At 38.2% G+C, this 21,580-nt stretch overlaps 1 protein-coding gene across 8 annotated transcripts in view; it reads right to left on the bottom strand.

Annotated features, from left to right (window-relative positions):
- Positions 1-17,230, bottom strand: part of LOC139755527 (uncharacterized) — a 65,808-nt gene extending 48,578 nt beyond the window's left edge. The window contains exons 1-4 of one of the 8 annotated variants that reach the window (XM_071673925.1): positions 17,099-17,230; positions 11,440-11,585; positions 6,159-6,316; positions 2,235-2,372 (exon numbers count right to left, since the gene is read on the bottom strand). In XM_071673925.1, coding sequence (XP_071530026.1) covers positions 2,235-2,372; positions 6,159-6,316; positions 11,440-11,575 — 432 coding nt within the window. In that variant the 5' untranslated portion in view covers positions 11,576-11,585; positions 17,099-17,230. Of the gene's footprint in view, positions 1-2,234; positions 2,373-6,158; positions 6,317-11,439; positions 11,586-16,263; positions 16,506-16,540; positions 16,673-16,887; positions 16,984-17,098 lie in introns of those variants that run through there. The other 7 variants (XM_071673923.1, XM_071673924.1, XM_071673928.1 and 4 more) reach the window with 7 other exon arrangements.
- Positions 17,231-21,580: the final 4,350 nt, after the last annotated feature.

The raw sequence follows: 21,580 nt of genomic DNA, 5'->3' as shown, positions 1-21,580 counted from the left end.
GCAGTACATGGTAGGAGAGTCTATGGGTCCGTCCCTTTTCAGAATTATGAAGGGTAGAGGTGTAAGTATGGAAGTGAAGAAAGGATTAAGGGACAGCATAGTCCTCCCAACCTTGACCTATACAGCTGAAACACAGAAACAGAATGAGTCACATATGGTCAAGAATCCAGGATAAGGAAATGAGCTATTTGTGAGGAACATGTAGTACAAGGATATGGAATGAAGAAAGGAATGAGGGGGTGTATGAGAGACGTGGTATGGCAGGAATGCAAAGGGAATGAATACTAGAGCAGAGGAGTAGGTGAAACAATACTTTGAGGAGGTTTGGGCATGTGGAAAGAATGCAAGATGAGAAGTTTACAAGGAATATATGATAGTACAATTAAAGGGGTTAGTGTGAGAGGAAGACTGCCTGAGACATGGGGAACTGGAGTGGAAGAGTACTGGAGGGAGAGAAATGGTGAAAAAATGCAATGAATAGAGTATATGTGGGAGAAATGTAAGGACAGGGATAAGAGAAAACCCTTTGGCCAGAGATACAGAATACAGATACAGTGTTGGTGGTAAATAACATAAACACATTTAGAAATATCACACCTTTCACATACATTCAAGGTGAAGGAGGTTGGTCAGCAGGTGTAGGAAGCATACTGAAGGATTTGTTTTTCTTTACACTAAAAACTTTATCATCACATATACTCATTTCATACACTGGCACAGCTTTGTCTGTGAATAACTTATATATCTATAGAAATGTTACATCTTTTGCGTTACCTGTGAATGTAAGGGGCCTGAGTGGTTGGCAGGTATGGAAAAGATATCGAAAGTGTTGTTTCTTTGGGAATGTTTTAGGGATTTATCTGTCATCTTTTACCAAAGTCCTTCAGTACCCCAGAATTACATAAACTAATTCATCAGGCACAAATGTTTCATAATTTCTTTGAAAAGTACAAGTTCACTGAAGATTCCTCCCTTTCCTTCTTATGTAATCCCCCACTAAAATCACTAAGCCACTTATTTCTTCACATTTCTCATGTTACTTTTCTTTACTAATCTCACTAACCAATGCTTATGAGTGTTCCTCTTAAAAACCTAGGTCATTCAACAAACAACGTATTTTCTAAGAGGTCACCACGTACTCACAGCCTTAAGGTGGACAGCTGTGCATTCATAATGTGGTTGTAAGGGTACTGAGGATAGCAGGTTTTTCCTTGTGCCTTATTATCAATGGAAGATATCTCTATAGGCTATGAATGGTACAAAAAAGTCAGCTAAATATTTAGACAGATGAGGGAAAAGACATAACATCAACTGATTGCAGCTGCTGTCTTGTAAGAGAACACCAATTGATGTCAGCCACTGCCATAGTTAAGGATGTTTGCCAATGTAGCCTGAGGGTCCTGCATTCCTTTTCCAAGGGTGAATGACAGAAGGCAAGTTAATAAAATCAGTTTCTCTCTGATAACAGTGGAAAATCTGTTCTTTTATTTTTAATCATGGAAGGCTTTGAGGTGGCATATGAATTTTACTTACAGTGATCTTCCCACTCCAAACAATACTGTACATGACAAAACAGCCAGAATAATCATCTCTGACTAGACCTGTTGCATCTGCAATTATGCATATATCAACAGTGGAGTACAAACTTTACGTGAGAGTACCATATACGAATATGAATCCCAGAAAATCCTTAAACCATGAAATGACACTGGACCAATTATAAAAATTAATTTTGATACTGGGTAACTGGCATATCATTACTGAATGACTAGGTCTAAAATTGGCATGGGGTATCTGACTAGGACAGAGAGATGAGATAAATTATACTATTTTCTTTTCTTCTTGGGAAAAAGTTTCCAGTTGTGGAGAGCAGTCCTAATCAAGACTAAGGCTTCAATGAAAAAAAAAAAAAAAGGTAAATAACATAAAAAAAAAGTCTAATTGTTGCAATTACAGTGAGGGCAACAATAAGAGTATGAAGACAAGAAAAAAAGAAGTGTATGGTATAAAGATAGAAAAGATAAAGTTTCATCCAGTAGTTGCATTGTAATGAGACAAAAAACCAGAACAACAATCCGACACAGATGGATGACAGGATAATGGGCATCACTTCAAAATTTTGAAGTCAAGTCAGGACATTAGCACTTCAGTGAGATAAACAGATGTATCCACATCTTTTCAGACTGTTACATGGTGTTACAAGTTATTTATGTCAGTTATCCTTAGATGCTTACCTCCATATGCAAATTGACCACTACCCCATGCTGCATCCCATCTGGATCATCTGCCATGACTGCCACACCTTGTTGCTCTGCACTTCCCATGTCACTTGCCAAATGACTGTACTTTGTTTCCTCCATCATATGCTCTACCTAATATGGAAGAAAAAATTATACTGCAAAACATATATAAAGACCTGGTAACAGCTATAAAACTAACTAAAGTAAAAACTGATATATATTTTTTTCACCTTGTTGTCTAGTGACCTAAGTGATGTAGTACATCAGAAACATATAACTGAGCCTTTGAGGAAAAATCCATAACCACCCTGTACTCCTTTTGGAGGGTAATAACACTGAAGAGAAGGATGTTCAGATCCCCACTCCTAACCCTCTTTGTCACTATTTTTGATTTGCAGGTAATATGTGAGTTGTATTCCTTCTCCCTGATCCCTATGGAAAATGATAATAATAATAATAATAATAACAATAATAATAATGGGGATAGGGGAGAAAGAATACTTCCCATGTATTCCCTGCATGTCGTAGAAGGTGACTAAAAGGGAAGGGAGTGGGGGGCTGGAAATCCTCCCCTCTCATTCTATTTTTTAATTTTCCAAAAGAAGGAACAAAGAAGGGGGCCAGGTGAGGATACTCCCTCAAAGGCCCAGTCCTCTGTTCTTAACACTACCTCGCTAATGTGGGAAATGGCAAGGATGAAAGAAAAGAAAAGAAAATAAGTATGCAGTTTGTTGTGGATGAGAGAGCTTGGGAAGTGAGTCAGTTGTTGTTCGCTGATGATACAGCGCTGGTGGCTGATTCGGGTGAGAAACTGCAGAAGTTGGTGACTGAGTTTGGTAAAGTGTGTGAAAGAAGAAAGCTGAGAGCAAGGTTATCAGGTTCAGTAGGGTTGAGGGACAAGTAAATTGGGAGGTAAGTCTGAAAGGAGAAAAACTGGAGGAAGTGAAGTGTTTTAGATATCTGGTAGTGGATTTGGCAGTGGATGGAACCATGGAAGCAGAAGTGAGTCACGGAGTGGGGGAGGGGGCAAAGTTCTGGGAGCGGTGAAAAATGTGTGAAAGGCGAGAACATTATCTCGGAGAGCAAAAATGGGTAGGTTTGAAGGAAAAGTGGTTCCAACACTGTTATATGGTTGTGAGGCATGGGCTATAGATAGGATTGTGCAGAGGAGGGTGGATGTGTTGGAAATGAGATGTTTAAGGACAATAAGTGGTATGAGGTGGTTTGATCGAGTAAGTAATGAAAGGGTAAGAGAGATGTGTGGTAATAATAAGAGTGTGGTTGAAAGAGCAGAAGAGGGTGTAATGAAATAGTTTGGTCACGTGGAGAGAATGAGTGAGGAAAGATTGACAAAGAGGATATATGTGTCAGAGGTAGAGGGAATGAGAAGTAGGAGACCAAATTGGAGGTGGAAGGATGAAGTGAAAAAGATTCTGAGTGATTGGGGCCTGAACATAAAGGAGGGTGAAAGGCTTGCAAGGAATAGAGTGAATTGGAATGATGTGGTATACTGGGGTCGACATACTGTCAATGGATTGAACCAGAGCATGTGAAGCATCTGGGGTAAACCATGGATATGGAAAGGGAGCTGTGGTTTTGGTGCATTACACATAACAGCTTGAGACTGAGTGTAAACGAATGTGGCCTTTGTTGTCTTTTCCTAGCAGTACCTCGCGCGCATGCAGGGGAGGAGGGTGCCATTTCATGAGTGGCAGGGTGGCGGTGAGGATGGATGAAGGCAGCATGTATGAATATGTACATGTGTATATATGTATATGTCTGTGTATGTATATGTATGTATACATTGAAATGTATAGGTATGTATATGTGCATGTGTGGGCGTTTATGTATATACATGTGTATGTGGGAGGGTTGGGCCATTCTTTCGTCTGTTTCCTTGCGCTACCTCGCTAACGCGGGAGACAGCGACAAAATATAATAAATAAATGAAAAATATAATAATAATAACAATAATAATAATCCCTGGGGATAAGGGATAAAGAATACTTCACACATACTCCTTGCGTGTCATAGTAGGCAAGGGAGCAGGGGGGCTGGAAATCCTCCCCTCCCATTTTTAATTTTCCAAAAGAAGGAACAGAGAACAGGGCCAAGTGAGGATATTCCCTCTAAGGCTTAGTCTTCTGTTCTTATTACAACCTCACTAACGCAGGAAATGTGATGTAAGAAAAAAATTATCATTATTGTTATAATCATTATACTTGATTGCTGTTTCCCACATCAGCAAGGTGGCACCAGGAAACACGAAAAATGACCCATCCATTCATACACATACATATACATATCAACATACACATGTACATATTCACATTTGCTTGCCTTCAATCCATTCCCAGCACCACCCCACCCCACAAGAAACAGCATTGCTGCCCTCTACTTCAGCAAGGTAGCACCTGAAAAACAGACAAAAAAAGCCACATTTGTTCACACTCAGTCTCTAGCTGTCATGTGTAATGCACAGAAACAACAGCTCCTTATCCATATCCAGGCCCCACAGACCTTTCCATGGTTTACTCCAGACATTTCACATGCCCTGGTTCAGTCCATTGACAGCACGTCAACCCTAGTATACAACATTGTTCCAATTCACTCTATTCCTTGCATGCCTCTCACTCTCCTGTATGTTCAGGCCCCAATCACTCAAAATCTTTTTCACTCCATCCTTCCACTTCCAATTTAGTCTCCTGCTTCTCCTTGTTCCCTCCACCTCTGACACATATGTATTCTTTGCCAACCTTTCCTCACTCATTCTCTCCATATGTTCAAACCATTTCAACACACCCTCTTCTGCTCTCTCAACCACACTCTTATTATCACCATGCATATTTTTTACGCTTTCGTTACTTAATCAAACCACCTCACACCACATATTGCCCTCAAATATTTCATTTCTAACACATCCACCCTCCTCTATATAACCCATGTATAGCCCATGCCTCGCAACCATGCAATATTCTTGAAACTACTATTCCTTAAAACAAACCCATTTTTGCTCTCTGAGATAACCTTCTCTCCTTCCACACATTCTTTATCACTTCTCTATCGCTTCCCTCATATTTCCATTCACTGCCAAGTCCACTCCATGATATCTAAAACACTTCACTTCCTCGAACCTTTCTCCAATCAAGTTTACATCCCAATTTACTTGTCCCTCCACCCTACTGAACCTAAAAACTTGCTCTTATTCACATTTACTCTCAACGTTCTCCTTTCACACACTTTTCCAAAATCAGAATGAACACACTTATGGGTGATGTTCTTATGTACTGGTTTGGTTGTGCATCTACTGAAAGATATCAAACATGTAAGTCATAAAGCACATTAAATTCACAGAGCAATTAAATCTTTATTTTTGCCAAACAGCAACTTTGGTGATTAACAGCTAACAGCAACCTGAAAAAAGAGACTAAAATTTGATGAGACAGCATTAAATTTTGTTCAACACTAACAATCAACATGGCACAAGCCCCTCAAGCACTGCATTAAAAAAAAGCAGTAACAAGAAAAAAAATGCTGATAATACGTTCAACCAATGTACAACTTAGCAATATTTGCTATTATTCAATGACGCAGGTAGAACCCTCCTTAACATTACCAATCTATTTTTCTATGAATATCTAATGATAATATGAACCACAGTTAGTTAATACTTCTTTTTGTCTAATATCTATTATAAGAAATGAGTCTTAGAATAAGAAGTTAAATCCATGTCATAAAGTACATAACACCATGGAAAGGGGTTCAACTTCACAATGATCAGACTGAAGTGAAGTTACATCCAGGCCAATAAGTACATAACAATCATAAACCATGGAAAGGGGTTTAACTTCACAATGATCAGACTGACAAATATGATACTATTTTATCATGAAAAGTTTAAACACATGCAAAACTTACAGCGGCAACATCATTTCGAACTTGGTCAAGTTCTGCAGCAGCTGCTAAGGCTGAGAGGGGGTCCTTCACTTGGGAGGGTCCAGCATCCTCATGCCCCACCAGCCCTCCACCATTAGCAACCTCATTAAGGGCTGTTGCCAGAGCATCATTTGGCTGACCTGAAAAGATGCTTAGTAATAATCTTTGAACAGTGGTTACAATTACTAGATCATCTAATTAGCAGTCACTCCTAACAAAATCTATTTCAATACATACTGTGAAAGTAAAGGGATATATGGGATGTATCTCTCTGTACCATGAATGCTTTTTTCCTCCATTCAAGGGAGAGTGGCATGTGTAAAACATTTCATTTACTAAATATTTTCACGTTTCAAAATAAGACATATAGCAAACCCTTAAAATCTTACTGAAGAATTTTGTGCACTGGCTGAAGTCCATGAAACAAGTGCCACTTACTCCTACTGAGACATGCATTAAGAGTAAGAGATACCACATATCCAACTCAACAAATATCATAAATACTACGTTGATCCTTACGCATGGAATCACTGTCTTACTGCATCACCTAAATCAATCTTTCATCAATCAATCCAGTATGCTATAAAAAGAGAAAATGACAAAGAAATTATCTACCTTTGAAGCATTTTTTCTGTCTTTAATGAGGGCATATTAAGTATACAGTAATTAGTGATACTGTAGTACCTTCCTTAAAAATAAAATAAAAAAAGAAGTTAACAGAAGAAAAGAAAGTGTTCAAATTTGATCATTTTTCGGTGTTAAATATCTTTTGGAACTCCTCTTCTTATGACTCAGTAGTGATAGCTGTCAATTCCAATTATCCATCTGGGATAAGGAGTTTGTAAGACAGTAAAAATCTGCACTTAACATCTTGTAAATATTCTACAAGGTCCAGCTCTTTCTTTATGTTCTAAAAAAGCCATTAATCAGAACTGAGCAATAGACATATGAAACAGTGATAAGATTCTGCATTCTAATATTGCCCAGTCTACCCATGCACCCTTCATAAATGTAAAACTTTTCTTATGGCATTTGTCCAGTTATAGTAAAACACAATATGTCCTCCATGATAACTACTGAAGTACTTAGTACAAATAAATCCTACAGAAAAAGAATTTCCTTCCATATTAGATGCTAAAAGAAAGAACAGAAAGCCTATGAACTGAGTTAGACCCTACGTTTAGGAGAAACTTGAAATTACATGACTGGCCAGACGATCTTCTAATTTTGCAATGCATGTCTTGAACTGAATCCAGCAAATTTGTTACCTGTACCATAGGATGTATCATGTTGCTTACCAACCATACATAAAAAATGGTTCATTATGCACACAACTGTCTTAAAAACAGCCAGTAATTCTTCAAAAAAAAAAAAAAATCTGACCAGGTATTGGCTCAAAAGCTGACTCCTATAACACAAATGTGTTTTGGCTTAACTTTATACTTTAGAGAAGAAATCATGAATTTCTGGTTGTGCGTATTAGAGGTTCTTCATTTGTGGTATTTTTGTGAGAATGTTGTACGCAAGAAAGCTTCAACTTGAAAGTTAGTAGTGTCATATATAATGATGAAAATGGTATTACTGTACTAAACTTTATCCATCTTTATCTAAATTTCATATAAAATGCCTAGACAATTGATTTTGGTGATAGACAATGCATCTTTCCTGATAATACTTTCTTACCACAGAAAGGCTTCTAGGAAGAACTTAACAAGAAAATATGCTAAATTTGGGATACAACTTCATTCTACATGCCTATGTAAAGGATATGGATTATCATATATGATATTTCAGCCTGAACTATAAAACAGGAAATGTGATGCAAGTTGTAATATATTTACTTGTAGTAAACTAACATACTGATGTAATGCTGAGAACTACTATCACTGCAACAATAGCAAATTAGCTGGAAATAAAAGATATCAAAGACTGAATGAAATATTTAAAGAAGGACATAACAGTTATTTGATAATCCTATTGGAGGGTATATGGAAGTCATTTTGCTTTCAAAAATTGAAAATAGATTTTTTTTCCTTTTGTAACATGAAAAACCACAAAATTTCCATTTCTAGCAGTACAATTCCTCATAAACAATTCTAAATGATGAAAAGTTACTTCATCGAGAAAGTTGTGGAAATGTGGAAACTAAAAGGAGATTCCTTTTGAAGGCCAATGACAAACAAACGTTGGAGCTCTATATTTTTTTTTTTTTTTTTTATACTTTGTCGCTGTCTCCCGTGTTTGCGAGGTAGCGCAAGGAAACAGACGAAAGAAATGGCCCAACCCCCCCCATACACATGTATATACATACGTCCACACACGCAAATATACATACCTACACAGCTTTCCATGGTTTACCCCAGACGCTTCACATGCCTTGATTCAATCCACTGACAGCACGTCAACCCCGGTATACCACATCGCTCCAATTCACTCTATTCCTTGCCCTCCTTTCACCCTCCTGCATGTTCAGGCCCCGATCACACAAAATCTTTTTCACTCCATCTTTCCACCTCCAATTTGGTCTCCCTCTTCTCCTCGTTCCCTCCACCTCCGACACATATATCCTCTTGGTCAATCTTTCCTCACTCATTCTCTCCATGTGCCCAAACCACTTCAAAACACCCTCTTCTGCTCTCTCAACCACGCTCTTTTTATTTCCACACATCTCTCTTACCCTTACGTTACTCACTCGATCAAACCACCTCACACCACACATTGTCCTCAAACATCTCATTTCCAGCACATCCATCCTCCTGCGCACAACTCTATCCATAGCCCATGCCTCGCAACCATACAACATTGTTGGAACCACTATTCCTTCAAACATACCCATTTTTGCTTTCCGAGATAATGTTCTCGACTTACACACATTCTTCAAGGCCCCCAGAATTTTCGCCCCCTCCCCCACCCTATGATCCACTTCCGCTTCCATGGTTCCATCCGCTGCCAGATCCACTCCCAGATATCTAAAACACTTCACTTCCTCCAGTTTTTCTCCATTCAAACTCACCTCCCAATTGACTTGACCCTCAACCCTACTGTACCTAATAACCTTGCTCTTATTCACATTTACTCTTAACTTTCTTCTTCCACACACTTTACCAAACTCAGTCACCAGCTTCTGCAGTTTCTCACATGAATCAGCCACCAGCGCTGTATCATCAGCGAACAACAACTGACTCACTTCCCAAGCTCTCTCATCCCCAACAGACTTCATACTTGCCCCTCTTTCCAAAACTCTTGCATTTACCTCCCTAACAACCCCATCCATAAACAAATTAAACAACCATGGAGACATCACACACCCCTGCCGCAAACCTACATTCACTGAGAACCAATCACTTTCCTCTCTTCCTACACGTACACATGCCTTACATCCTCGATAAAAACTTTTCACTGCTTCTAACAACTTTCCTCCCACACCATATATTCTTAATACCTTCCACAGAGCATCTCTATCAACTCTATCATATGCCTTCTCCAGATCCATAAATGCTACATACAAATCCATTTGCTTTTCTAAGTATTTCTCACATACATTCTTCAAAGCAAACACCTGATCCACACATCCTCTACCACTTCTGAAACCACACTGCTCTTCCCCAATCTGATGCTCTGTACATGCCTTCACCCTCTCAATCAATACCCTCCCATATAATTTACCAGGAATACTCAACAAACTTATACCTCTGTAATTTGAGCACTCACTCTTATCCCCTTTGCCTTTGTACAATGGCACTATGCACGCATTCCGCCAATCCTCAGGCACCTCACCATGAGTCATACATACATTAAATAACCTTACCAACCAGTCAACAATACAGTCACCCCCTTTTTTAATAAATTCCACTGCAATACCATCCAAACCTGCTGCCTTGCCAGCTTTCATCTTCCACAAAGCTTTCACTACCTCTTCTCTGTTTACCAAATCATTTTCCCTAACCCTCTCACTTTGCACACCACCTCGACCAAAACACCCTCTATATATTAACCTTATTAAAATGAACTTGAATGTCACAGGAAAAGTGTTAAAGATCCACTAAAAACAGATCAAAAGTGTCTTACTATAGTATGACTTTCTTATGCACACTGTCAAGGAGCTTTTACTCAGACAAAGGTTAAGTTTCTCCTCCCCCCCTTTTTTTTTCTTTTTTTACAAAAGACATTAGGAGGGGAATTCCTTTGACAAAGGTTACATGTGCTTCCCATTTTTTTTCAAAACACATTGGGTGGAAACACATTTTACAGTGCAAGCGAGGAAACTTATCTCTCACTGATAAAAACCTGCACCCTAGACAGAGCAACTATGAATAACACTTAGTATGTGAACAGACTTTCAATGCAAAGTTAGATTTTTATGTTTTCCAACTCATTATCAAAATACTTCAGAATAAGGTAAGAGGGGGCCCTATACTCTTATCATCTAAAAGCAGCACAGTCTTTATAATCTTCATCTTCCCTGTAAAAACTGGCTACAATTCTCAGAGAAAATACACAGGAGGATAACAGCAAAGCACATGGTTGTTACATTCATAATTAGCGTAACTGAAACAAAGTCAAGTATGCATTTTTACCATACTTGTTCATTATATCTATCATCAGAGGTAGCACTTTCAACAGGTGAACAATGGCCTCATTTGCTCTCATCCATTCTTTAGCTGTCAGGTAAAATGCATTGAATCTAGAGCCCCCATCCACAACCAATTACCACAGATCTCTATGGTTTCCTTTGACGGCTTCATTTATTGGAACAAGCACATTTATGTTCTAAGCCCTATTCATTTTAAGTACAAACCAAGTCAAACAAATAAGTAACTGTCAAACATTTTTCACAATAAGGGAAAGGGAAGGAATAAACCACATCATCCCAATCTCCACTTCAGTTTGCCTTTGAATACAAATAAAATTATCAAAAAATTAATTTTTTCTTTACTCTTGGATGATATACATATTATACTCTGTAAAGGAAAGAAAAAATTGCACACACAAGGAGGAGGTGTAATTCTCTTAAAATGCAAAGTTTAAGGATTATTGGTCCACTGAAGATCTAAGCCAGTCATTCTATTGCAAATGAAGTAATACAGAATAATTGGCTTAAGGCTTAAATATCAGGCATGTGGTAAACAATGATTCACAAAAGAAAAAAAATACTGTGGTGCACCAATCCACTAAATGATGCTTGATATTGTACGATTATATGGTTCCAAAAGGAACTGCCTAGAGTAAGTGATGACAAGTTGAGTCAACATTATATAATTACTTTGAGGTATGCAGGTGAGGTCGGGAACGATGATATGCACAACACTGCTCAGTTCCTGAGTTTGGTAGGTAGCAGTGGTCCAAGCCCCAGCTGCAGCACTGAGACCTTCCTCTCCAGCATCACCTTCACCATCCATGATATGGCACCTTGTATTTGATTAAAAAATAGACATAGAAGATTAATGCAGAAATGAATGTTGGAATCTAACTTTAAGGGTCCTAGAGAAATGAGCCCCTTTCTGACTGTCACTATTTCTAACTAAAATAGTTTGCTGTGTTTACATAATAGCCTGATTCCAAAACATGTCCTGTAAATTACTTATCTGATAAGAACCAAGATAAACCCTTTGAATGACGAGCTCTCCTGGAAAGCAGAAAATGAAAGTACTGTAAGAGAGATCTGTGTAGGAAGTGAAAGAGCACAGTTTTCAGGCAAGCTAGGAAGAGTACCATTAATGAAAGCTGAGCTAGTAAGATAAAGACAGAACAATTTAAAGAAGTGTGTGAAAGTGATAGAGTTAAAAGACATATCTAATGGTACACTTAACAATAGAGGGAAAGAGAGTGAGAATGATAGAAATGGGAGTGTGGGAATGGAAGACATTAAAGAGGAGGAAGTAAGCAAAGCAATAAAGATCCTGTATGGAGAAGGAGAGGGGGGAACAAATTAAGTGGTGATCATGATGGTGAAGAGCTGAGGTGAAACTCAGTGGAAATATTCTGAAAAGTGTGAGCTTATGGAAGCATGGAAAAGTGGTCATGAAGAGGAAAAAGAGATTAAGAATCATTGAGGAATAAGCCTCCTTAGCAAGCCTGGTGAGATGGGTGGCACAAGTGACATCATGTTAAAAAATCTAGTGAACTATTCACTAATGAAGAACAAGGGCAGCTTAAGGAACTGGATATGTAGATCGGAGTTTTGCACATAGACAAGTAGCAAGGAAGGATTTAAAAGAAAAATTGTGCAACATTTTCAGATTTAGAAAAGGTATATGATAAAGTAAATAGTAAGATCTCCATTTTGTGATTCTATATGACATGCAAGGAAGATTTCTGAGAGCTCTTACAAGCTTTTAGAATGGAAGCAGTGCATACGTCTGACTAAGTAAGGGTTCCAAATAAATCTAGAAAGCATCAAGGACACCTGATGTCACCACGGTAACTTAATGTTTTACAGATAAGGCACTGTATGAGAAGAGTGTGAGATGGGGGTGATTGCTATATGCTACTAACCCATGGAAACACAGAATGGATGTTGCCTCAGTTTTTCTATGCCAATGATAATGTACTCTTTGTTAAATCAGAAGAACAGTTAGATAAAAAGTTGGGACAGTTCGATAGGATTGTGAGAGAGGGATGCTATAAGTGAATGTGAATTAATAAAAGGTACTAGTAATGATTACGAAAGGTCAACATATGTAGGATAGAGATGAAAAGAAGATCAACCAAATAAGTACTTCTCCCAATGGCAGTGAAGCCCATATGTAAGAGGTCAGGACAAATAAAATATAAAAGCAAAGGAGACGGATAATTTGCAAAGTACAGTTGGAAGTAGCTGGACAGATAGAATGAGAATGAAGTTGTAAGATTATGAGGTGTAAATGTATATTTGGATGAAAGTCATGTAGACATATAGGGTGGAGGAGACTGAATCTGTAGAAGAGATGGACAGACAAAGAGAAAATTAATCTTGTTTAGACTTGAGTGAAGATGTAAAGAGCAATGACTGGGTATTGGAAGCATAGAAGCATCTGATAAATAGAGCTGGTATGAATAATGACATTGGTTTCACTTGAAGCATTAACTAGAACTGAAGTAAATAAGTAAAAAAATATCATGAGTCAAGGATGTAGGTGAGAAATGTTTACAAGCTAATAACTCCTGAAGCATCCAATTAAATTGGGAACAGAGCGTTGATAACATATCTACACCAAGATACATAAATATAAAGGTGCACTTTGCTTGCATATTGCTAGGATACACATATGTCAGGGTCATTTGTTTTCCACATGATTCACAAGTGAAATCATTTGTCTTGCACATGAACCATCTCTCTACTACTCTCTGAGATCCTGGTTACCTCCCTGTTTCATGGCATTCACATTTCCTAAGATTGTTCTTTAACACAAACTCTGTTGACATAAGATGTGAAACAAAAGCCACCTACTAACAGTTGGTATATGTAAAACCAAATTCTAGGAAATAATCTGTGACTATTACCTGAATTAAGTATAGGTCATAAGTGTAGTGGCATGGATAACAAGGAAAAACTACTGTACTTTTGAAAAGTTACCAGTGAATACACCATAACTTATATAATGGATATTTCAAATATTCTATGTGAATCTAAATTACATGTGGAGTGTGTGCAATAACAGACATTTTGACCTAGTTAGCATCTTCATTAAGCCATACAAAGGAAAACATGGGTGTTGGAAAGGGGGAATGAAGAACAGATGAGGAAATTAAAGACTAAATGAGAATAACTTAAGTAGAAGGCATCATATCAAAATAAACTGACATGAATGATTCTTCTGTTACAATGGACAATCGACAAGTCAAAACCAAAGCAATGACTTAAGTTATCACGGTTGTCAATATAAGCTGTTTCAACATTACAAATGGCATGAAGACTTGCATCAAGAAAACCTCTTACAGAAAGAAGCCTATCAACTCAGGAAATTTTGTCATTACTGCCACCACTTGCACCAGATGCCTTAATCTGACATTTTGGCTTTGCCTGTCTCTATTTTCCATATTGCTAACAAAATACATAATGATGCTTAGGGACATGATTATGCATGTGTATATCTCTTCTATCATTCAATGATCCTAGTTTGGCCATTTGTGGAATTCTGTATCATTATTTCATGTCATCTACTGCCTTTGCCTGTATTATATTCAGTGTTTTAATAATACTTCAATTTCCTTCCAATGAACTTATGCTTTTTCTCTTTGAAGCTGGAATATAATAATTCACTTGATATGATAAAACAGTGTGTGGGGAAAGTACAATAATAACAATGCCTACATGAAAATGTTTCTATTCTTACACTGCTTTCTTTCTCTTACTGAAAATTATGTCTTTATTGCACTTTTCTGGCCCTACAGCTTTGAGGGAACCTTGGTTAAAGCATTAACTTCCAGAGAGAATTCCTGGATATGCTGCTGCATAAATGTATACAAATATAAAAATAATTCCACTGTTGTAGTCTAAAGTTCATATACTGCACTTCTATCTTTTTTAAATAAAAATGCAAACTGGTTTTTGCAATTCCTCACACAAGAACTGGCTAAATCTAAAGGTTCAATAAATTGGTGGTCTTTCTGAACTTATATCATCTTAAATCTTATATGTGAATTATGTGGATATCTTATATATATATATATATATATATATATATATATATATATATATATATATATATATATATATATATATATATATATATATGTTCTCCCCGCAATATCCACACATAATGACCTGGTTCAGCTACAGGGAAATAATGGAGTCGTCAAGATTTCTGAGAAATTGCATCATAAGAGAAAGCAATGCTGTTACTAAGCAAGCCTCAGGTGAAATACATTTTATAAAGGCCAAATGATAACTACAAAGGCTGACTAAACATTACAATCTAGAAACTACTCTACTGGATATCATAGGGGGTAATAATTTCCTTTTCTTGTTCTCTACATGATTTTCATTTGCTTAATACGGTACGTCCCTAAATGGTGAGGGTGTAAATTAATCCTGATTCCTGATATACTCCTAATGCTTTATACGTTTTATGATTACATTACACACACTCATATATATATATATATATATATATATATATATATATATATATATATATATATATATATATATGTGTGTGTGTGTGTGTGTGTGTGTGTGTGTGTGTGTGATCATAAAACATATGAAGCATTATCTATATCTATCTATATATATATATATATATATATATATATATATATATATATATATATATATATATATATATATATATATATATATACTGAAACTTGGTTTGTAACAACTGCTTTGAGCAGTAGTTCAGAGCAAAGTTAAACTAATGAACTGTGAAGTGAGCAACATTTTTCGTCAGGCTAATTAATGTTCACAGTTGAGACGATCAGTTGAACGGTATGGTAAGAGGCCATATTCGTCCCTTCCCTGTATATCTTAATATATTACCCTACAACTTACACTGGTCTGTCATAAATCTATTCTTTAGTATCCAGTCTAGTTAAAATTAGACGGAGCATTCCCTTAAACTCCATAATCTATTGTTTTTCCCTATATCCGTCTCAAAGAGACAGTTCGCCTATTATCCGATTTGGGTTGGCTTCTTCACAATTTAATGAGTCCGTCCATTTTTCATACTCTAACTACGAGATTTCGTCCCTAATTTCACGGAGCCATTACGGACTTAATGCTAAGGACTCTCTATGACTTATGTTTCTATAAATTGTCGTAAAAAAATACTACGACTCCCGTGAAAAGTGTATGCCACTGGCCTGGCATAGTCTGTACCCTACTATAGGTGCTAATGGCCGACCTACCTCGGCTTGGTGCTAGTGCCACCTGCCCTATCACCTAGAGTAGGCCTACCTAATTTAGTGCAAATACCCCCTTCTCTTGGGTTAGCCGAGATGGCCTAGTTTAAGGGCAGTGTAGTTTTGGCTCCCCTTGCCTATGGTAGGTAGGCACCTAACCCACTATAGGTTCCTCTTGCCCTATGCAAACGTCTCTTGGTCTAATGTAAAAGTGTGACCCTCGGTCCAATAATGGCTTCCCTTGCCTAGGCCAAGATTTCCTAACCTATAAATTAAGTGTGAGCGAACCTCGCCGGGTCATATGCACCTGCCGTGTAGGTTACCTTGACCTGGTATAAGCGCCCCTGTGCTAAGTGTTAAGCGCCCAACTAACTTAGTATGGGCTTCTGTGGACTAGTTCGAGCGCCTGGTATGGGGCCCATAGTCGAAGTGTCGGCATTCTGGCCTAGTGGAAAGCGATCACGGATGGCATCGGTCAGGTGCCGCCCTACAGCCTCAGCTGCCGCGACTGCTGTAATAACCCTCCACCAAGTTGTACTCACATTAGCGAATTTCACGATATTCGTTGTACTATCTTAATTACATGTTTAAAACACTCTAAATCACATCCAATTCCTCTCGAAACGGCATAATTTTGCCAAATTCGCCGGCAGCTGTTGAGAGATGTTTTACAATTGTCAAGTTGTGAGAGATATTTAAAAGCGAAAATAATTTCCCTGTGCAGAAGTTCAATATTCGCGACCAGGACAAAGCACAAAGTCTCCATTTCACGAGAATATTTTGTTCGCTCGTACACAATTTTTCCGTTGTTATGGGCAAGTGTAGCAATGTTCAGACACCAGTTTTTCCCAAGGAATTTAATGAATCACTGTAAATAAATAAATACTACCTCTGAGTATTATACTGCTTTAACATGAAGACCGCTTTAGAAAATCACAGGTAAAGCTTTGGCCGTTCCGTCGCCATTTTGAGCCAAAATAAGATCCCTTCAATACATTATCTTTTTCTGCAAATACTTGACTACTTAAACCCTACCCACCGGTAAGACATCTGTAAATCATACCGGCATTCACAGTTCTTAAAAACAAGGGACATCTTACCTTTCCTTCCTGTTACAGTCAATCACAACTCCGTAAAATCGTACAACTCTTTTAGCGAGAACAAATGTTCACCCGACGCCACTGTGGACAGACATGTGTGACGTCATAGCGAGTCACCGATCGCTCTGGTTAGACTTTCTATATACTGTCTATCAACAACTTGTCATATCTTCCATTATCGTATTCACTTTGTGAGGAAAAGTTAAATATAGGTTCATTTTATATTCATTTTTATACAATGAAATCCATTTCGGAGGTGCAAATTGCTACACATGACTGAAGCCAAAGCCACCACACGTGTCGTTGTGTTCTTTGGGGTGTGGTTGTCCCAACTAAATAATATTAATCCTAGAATTAACAATATAATTATCAAACAGTCCGATATCATAACCATAAGAATTTCTTATATTATTTTTAGTATAATTGCAAACTAACAGCCATGACTCGTTAGGTTCTACGAATCAGGGAGTATGTTAAAGTGTTTTCCTGAGGATGTTGAACGAGTGCAATTACCCGAACACCACAGATGGAAGGCTACCATCTCCGTTGACATGACTGTGGGTGCCAGTTTACAAAGATTATTGACCTCTTTCCCTCATTTTTTTGTAATTACTCATTAAATTATCGTATTGAATTAAGAGTTACCTATGCAATAAAATGTTTCAGCGGGTTAATCATGTTTATGTAACCTTTTAATCAACTTATTTCAGAAAGGAAAGTGAAGTAATGAAGGAAGTGTACTGTTTTCAACCACAATCGAGGATTCTTCAGGCCGTATGAAAATGCGCTGCTGAAACCTCGATACCAGTACAATCTGTCAAGTCAAAGTCTTGTACCATAGACGGCTGGTTCATGGAAGTGTCAGCCAGCAGCTAGGGCCTGTAGCGTACCAGTTCATAATACGTTACAGCTCTACTGTGTTGGTACAAATCTTTCCAGATAAGTCACCATTCCATCCACCTGACCATATGTCACCATTCCATCCACCTGACCATATGTCACCATTCCACCTGATCAATGCGCGAATGATTCCTAGACAAACTTATTTCGAATTCATCCTTTGTTTAGCAAATATAACTCGTTTCTTTGCAGACTACAGTAGCATCAGATTTACTGCAGATGCACAGTTTTGATCTTTTATGAGATGACAACATCGTGGATTGAGTATTAGAAATAACAGAGGACATAAGGACAGATGAACAATTCAAGAATTAACTTAAAAACATGGCAACTAGACGTTCGTCATATTTAGCCTGATCTAGTGTTGAGAACCTTCTACAATGACCTATTCTGTCTTTCCCAGACTCTTACCGTATGTGGGTTAAATTTTGTTATCTAGTTTAAAATATGTTCCTGTCATTCCACTTATGAATAGCATTTCTCGACTCTTTTTTTTTTTTTCCCTTCTAATAAAATTAGTCCCAGTCTGAACAAAGTCTCATGATTGCCCCCCCAACCAACAAGAAGCAAATCTTAAGAAGGGATTTATGAAAGAATCTTTATCCAAGGAATGCAGCTTCCTAATGAGCACCAAGAGCATTCCTCTAAGAAAGAAAGCAGACAACCATACCTCTTCTCCCAACTCATCTTGACTCATCTTCTCCCAACCATCTTGACCAAGAATGGACCACAGCAATATACTCCGATGTCCGTAAACGCAGTCTCGCCCACAATGACTCAATCATCTGGTAAATTGGCCATCAACTCATCTCCAGAAGAAGCCCAAAGCCTCTCACAAGTCAGACACATCTTGAAAACCCTGTTGATCAAGAGACGAACCTGAGGGAACCTGAGGAATCCAGTAGGTTTGTCAGACAAGCCACATTACATATCCCCAGCCTCAGCGTTTCAACTTTGCCTGAATGTTTCACAATCATCTGGACAATGTGACAGTCTCGTTAGAATCAAGGTTGTTTTGTCTCCTTGGAGATGGTGGCTATTGAAAGTCATCTTCTGATCCTAAAAGGACCACTCACAGACCTTAATGGCTCATCTTTACAAGCTGGACTATTCTTGGTGAAAACCTTATACTCTTTATTTAGGTAATCCAGATCCTGTAGGAAACTCATTCTTTAATAGGTGCCTGATGATAACTGCTTCTGCTTGCTGAAGTTCACCGACTTCAAGGTGCATCCTTACCAAATGCCATGCTTTCTCAGCAGAAGTAGCAGGAACAACCTGACTACAAATTTACAAATCCGAGCCACCGCTTTCCTGAGGCTGAACCATCAAGAATACCTCTCAAGTAATCTATTCACAGAGCTAATCTGAACATCTGACATTGGTGCAAGCAAACTGGATTCTTGTTTAACTTCCTTATCATCTTCCAACACATTCAGAACTTCACCTGGCTGTATGGGCCAATCTTCTTCATCCATCTGTAAGAACTGCGGCCCCTGTTTCCGTCTCATATTAGACATCTCAGCATCTAAACCTCGGGATGCATCATCTGCTGGACTGGACTTGGTATCTAAATACCTCCACTGCCTAAGAGAAGAACCATCATGGATTGTCACAACTGTTTGGAAACCTTTGATTCAATTTTCGATGTACTGTAATGTACAATCATATAGTCACTCAACAAGACTCTTGAAATTACAATTTCAGCTTCATGCACAGCAGGCCATCCAATTTGACTGACATTACTGCTGCTGACAGCTCTAGTTGTAATGGGCTTAATATAGGCCAGTCTACATTTAGCAATCACTGAGCCAGAGAGAACTCTCAGTTGCAGTTACAATCCTAAGGCAGGAAACTGTGCTACAAGCATCCTGGGAGGTATCATTAGTGATGCAACTGAAGTACCTTTACCGGATTCAATTAACAGTTCTTTACACAGCACTGGACCCTAAAACATTCAAACTTTGACAAAACTGACAGCCATCTCTCATATTATTGTTGATCTTCATCAGTTATATCACCATCCAAGCTTCTACATGACCTGCATTCATCCTGGAAGATTTTCTTAGCCTTCAAAACATATGGGCACACAGATCCCAGAGAATCATAGATTGGGCAGATAATGTTAAGTAAACTTCTGGTATTTTCTCAAAGCTTGCCTCTTATTGTAATCCTGAGCACGTAATCGTGAATGTTCCACTCAATCCAAAGACCATACTCGACGGGAAGCCGATCCAAACCTTTAATCTATCCCCAACTGGAACCGAGTCCAAGACCTTCTTGCTGCTAACACAATTGTTAAGATGCAAACCTCCCTCTGACAGTGACTAAGCCACATGGGTAACTATTCTGATACCCTTGTTCATGCTACCAACAAACTTTCGAGCCATCAACATAAAGATTCTCCCTCACAGTCCTTGCCACTCTGGATCAAACTCACTACCATAATCCTGGGTATATGGTAGAGAACAAAGGTTGCAGATTTCATACACCTTCAAAGAGATGTACAGCCATCCTGTATACCTCTGGGTATCACACACTAAGCTCAGATATCATTATAGTGTATTACACACTAAACTCAGTTCCTCTCATGATGGTGTATTACATACTAAACTTGATTCACCTCATGATGTATTACACGCTAAATTTAGTTTCCCTCCACTATCTCCTGGAGGCCACCATGGAGACCGAGAGCATTTTGTTGTAGTCACCTTTACTTGGTAGAGTATTGCCTCTATATCCCCCATCACAGCAATTTAATGCTACCTGAAACTTAATTGTATGCCTGTCACCCTGTTCCCCAGGTCTGGCCCTTGAAAAGCACTTTTGTGTTATGAAGTTCCTCTATATTAGACTGCATGATCAATACAAAGCAGAACTTTTCTGGCATGTGTAATGGTCAGTTTATGGTGTACGTCAGTAGTGATGTTGTTTGTTGCTTTAGGAAGGATATTGGCAGAGCTAAACTAAGAATTGTCCATTCTTAATATCATTTGGATTCTCCACATTGTGGTGTGGAAGATATGCAAGTCCTCCTCATGAGTGATGCAGTTTCATATTCTAGAGCTGGCCCTGCATATTCTTCAGCTAAAAGATCTTCCATGTACTGATGAGGTAGCTCAGTATTTTTTGTTCAATGATTTCCCAAAGAACAACCAATTCTTGGCCATGGTTCAGTTTCCTGGTAATCTAAGTGGATTACACTGAATCAGTATATCCAGTTGATAATGCTCCTTAACCCCGACAGTGGATTGGCTCAAAGTCTACAAAAACCCTCTCATCATTCAGCATCAGCTTTGGTTGATCATTTGCCGAGTCATCAGCAGATGAGTAAATTTGGTTATTTGTAGAAAGGAAATAATACTGCATTATTTGTTGAGAGGGAGGAAGTATTATCTAACCCACTAGGATATCCTGTACAAGTAAGAGTACTGAGGAATTACTGTTGAGACAAGATGCAGACAAAGTAAGAGAGGAAGGAGCAGATTTGAAGGTTGTGGAGGAATGCAGTGCTGAGTCATCAGCAGATGAGTACATTTGGTTATTTGTAGAAAGGAAATGATACTGCATTAAAAACAAAAC

The sequence above is a fragment of the Panulirus ornatus genome, chromosome 19 (assembly GCF_036320965.1).
Source record: "Panulirus ornatus isolate Po-2019 chromosome 19, ASM3632096v1, whole genome shotgun sequence".
NCBI classification, from domain to species: Eukaryota; Metazoa; Arthropoda; class Malacostraca; order Decapoda; family Palinuridae; genus Panulirus; species Panulirus ornatus.
This window is presented reverse-complemented; position numbering and strand designations above follow the sequence as displayed.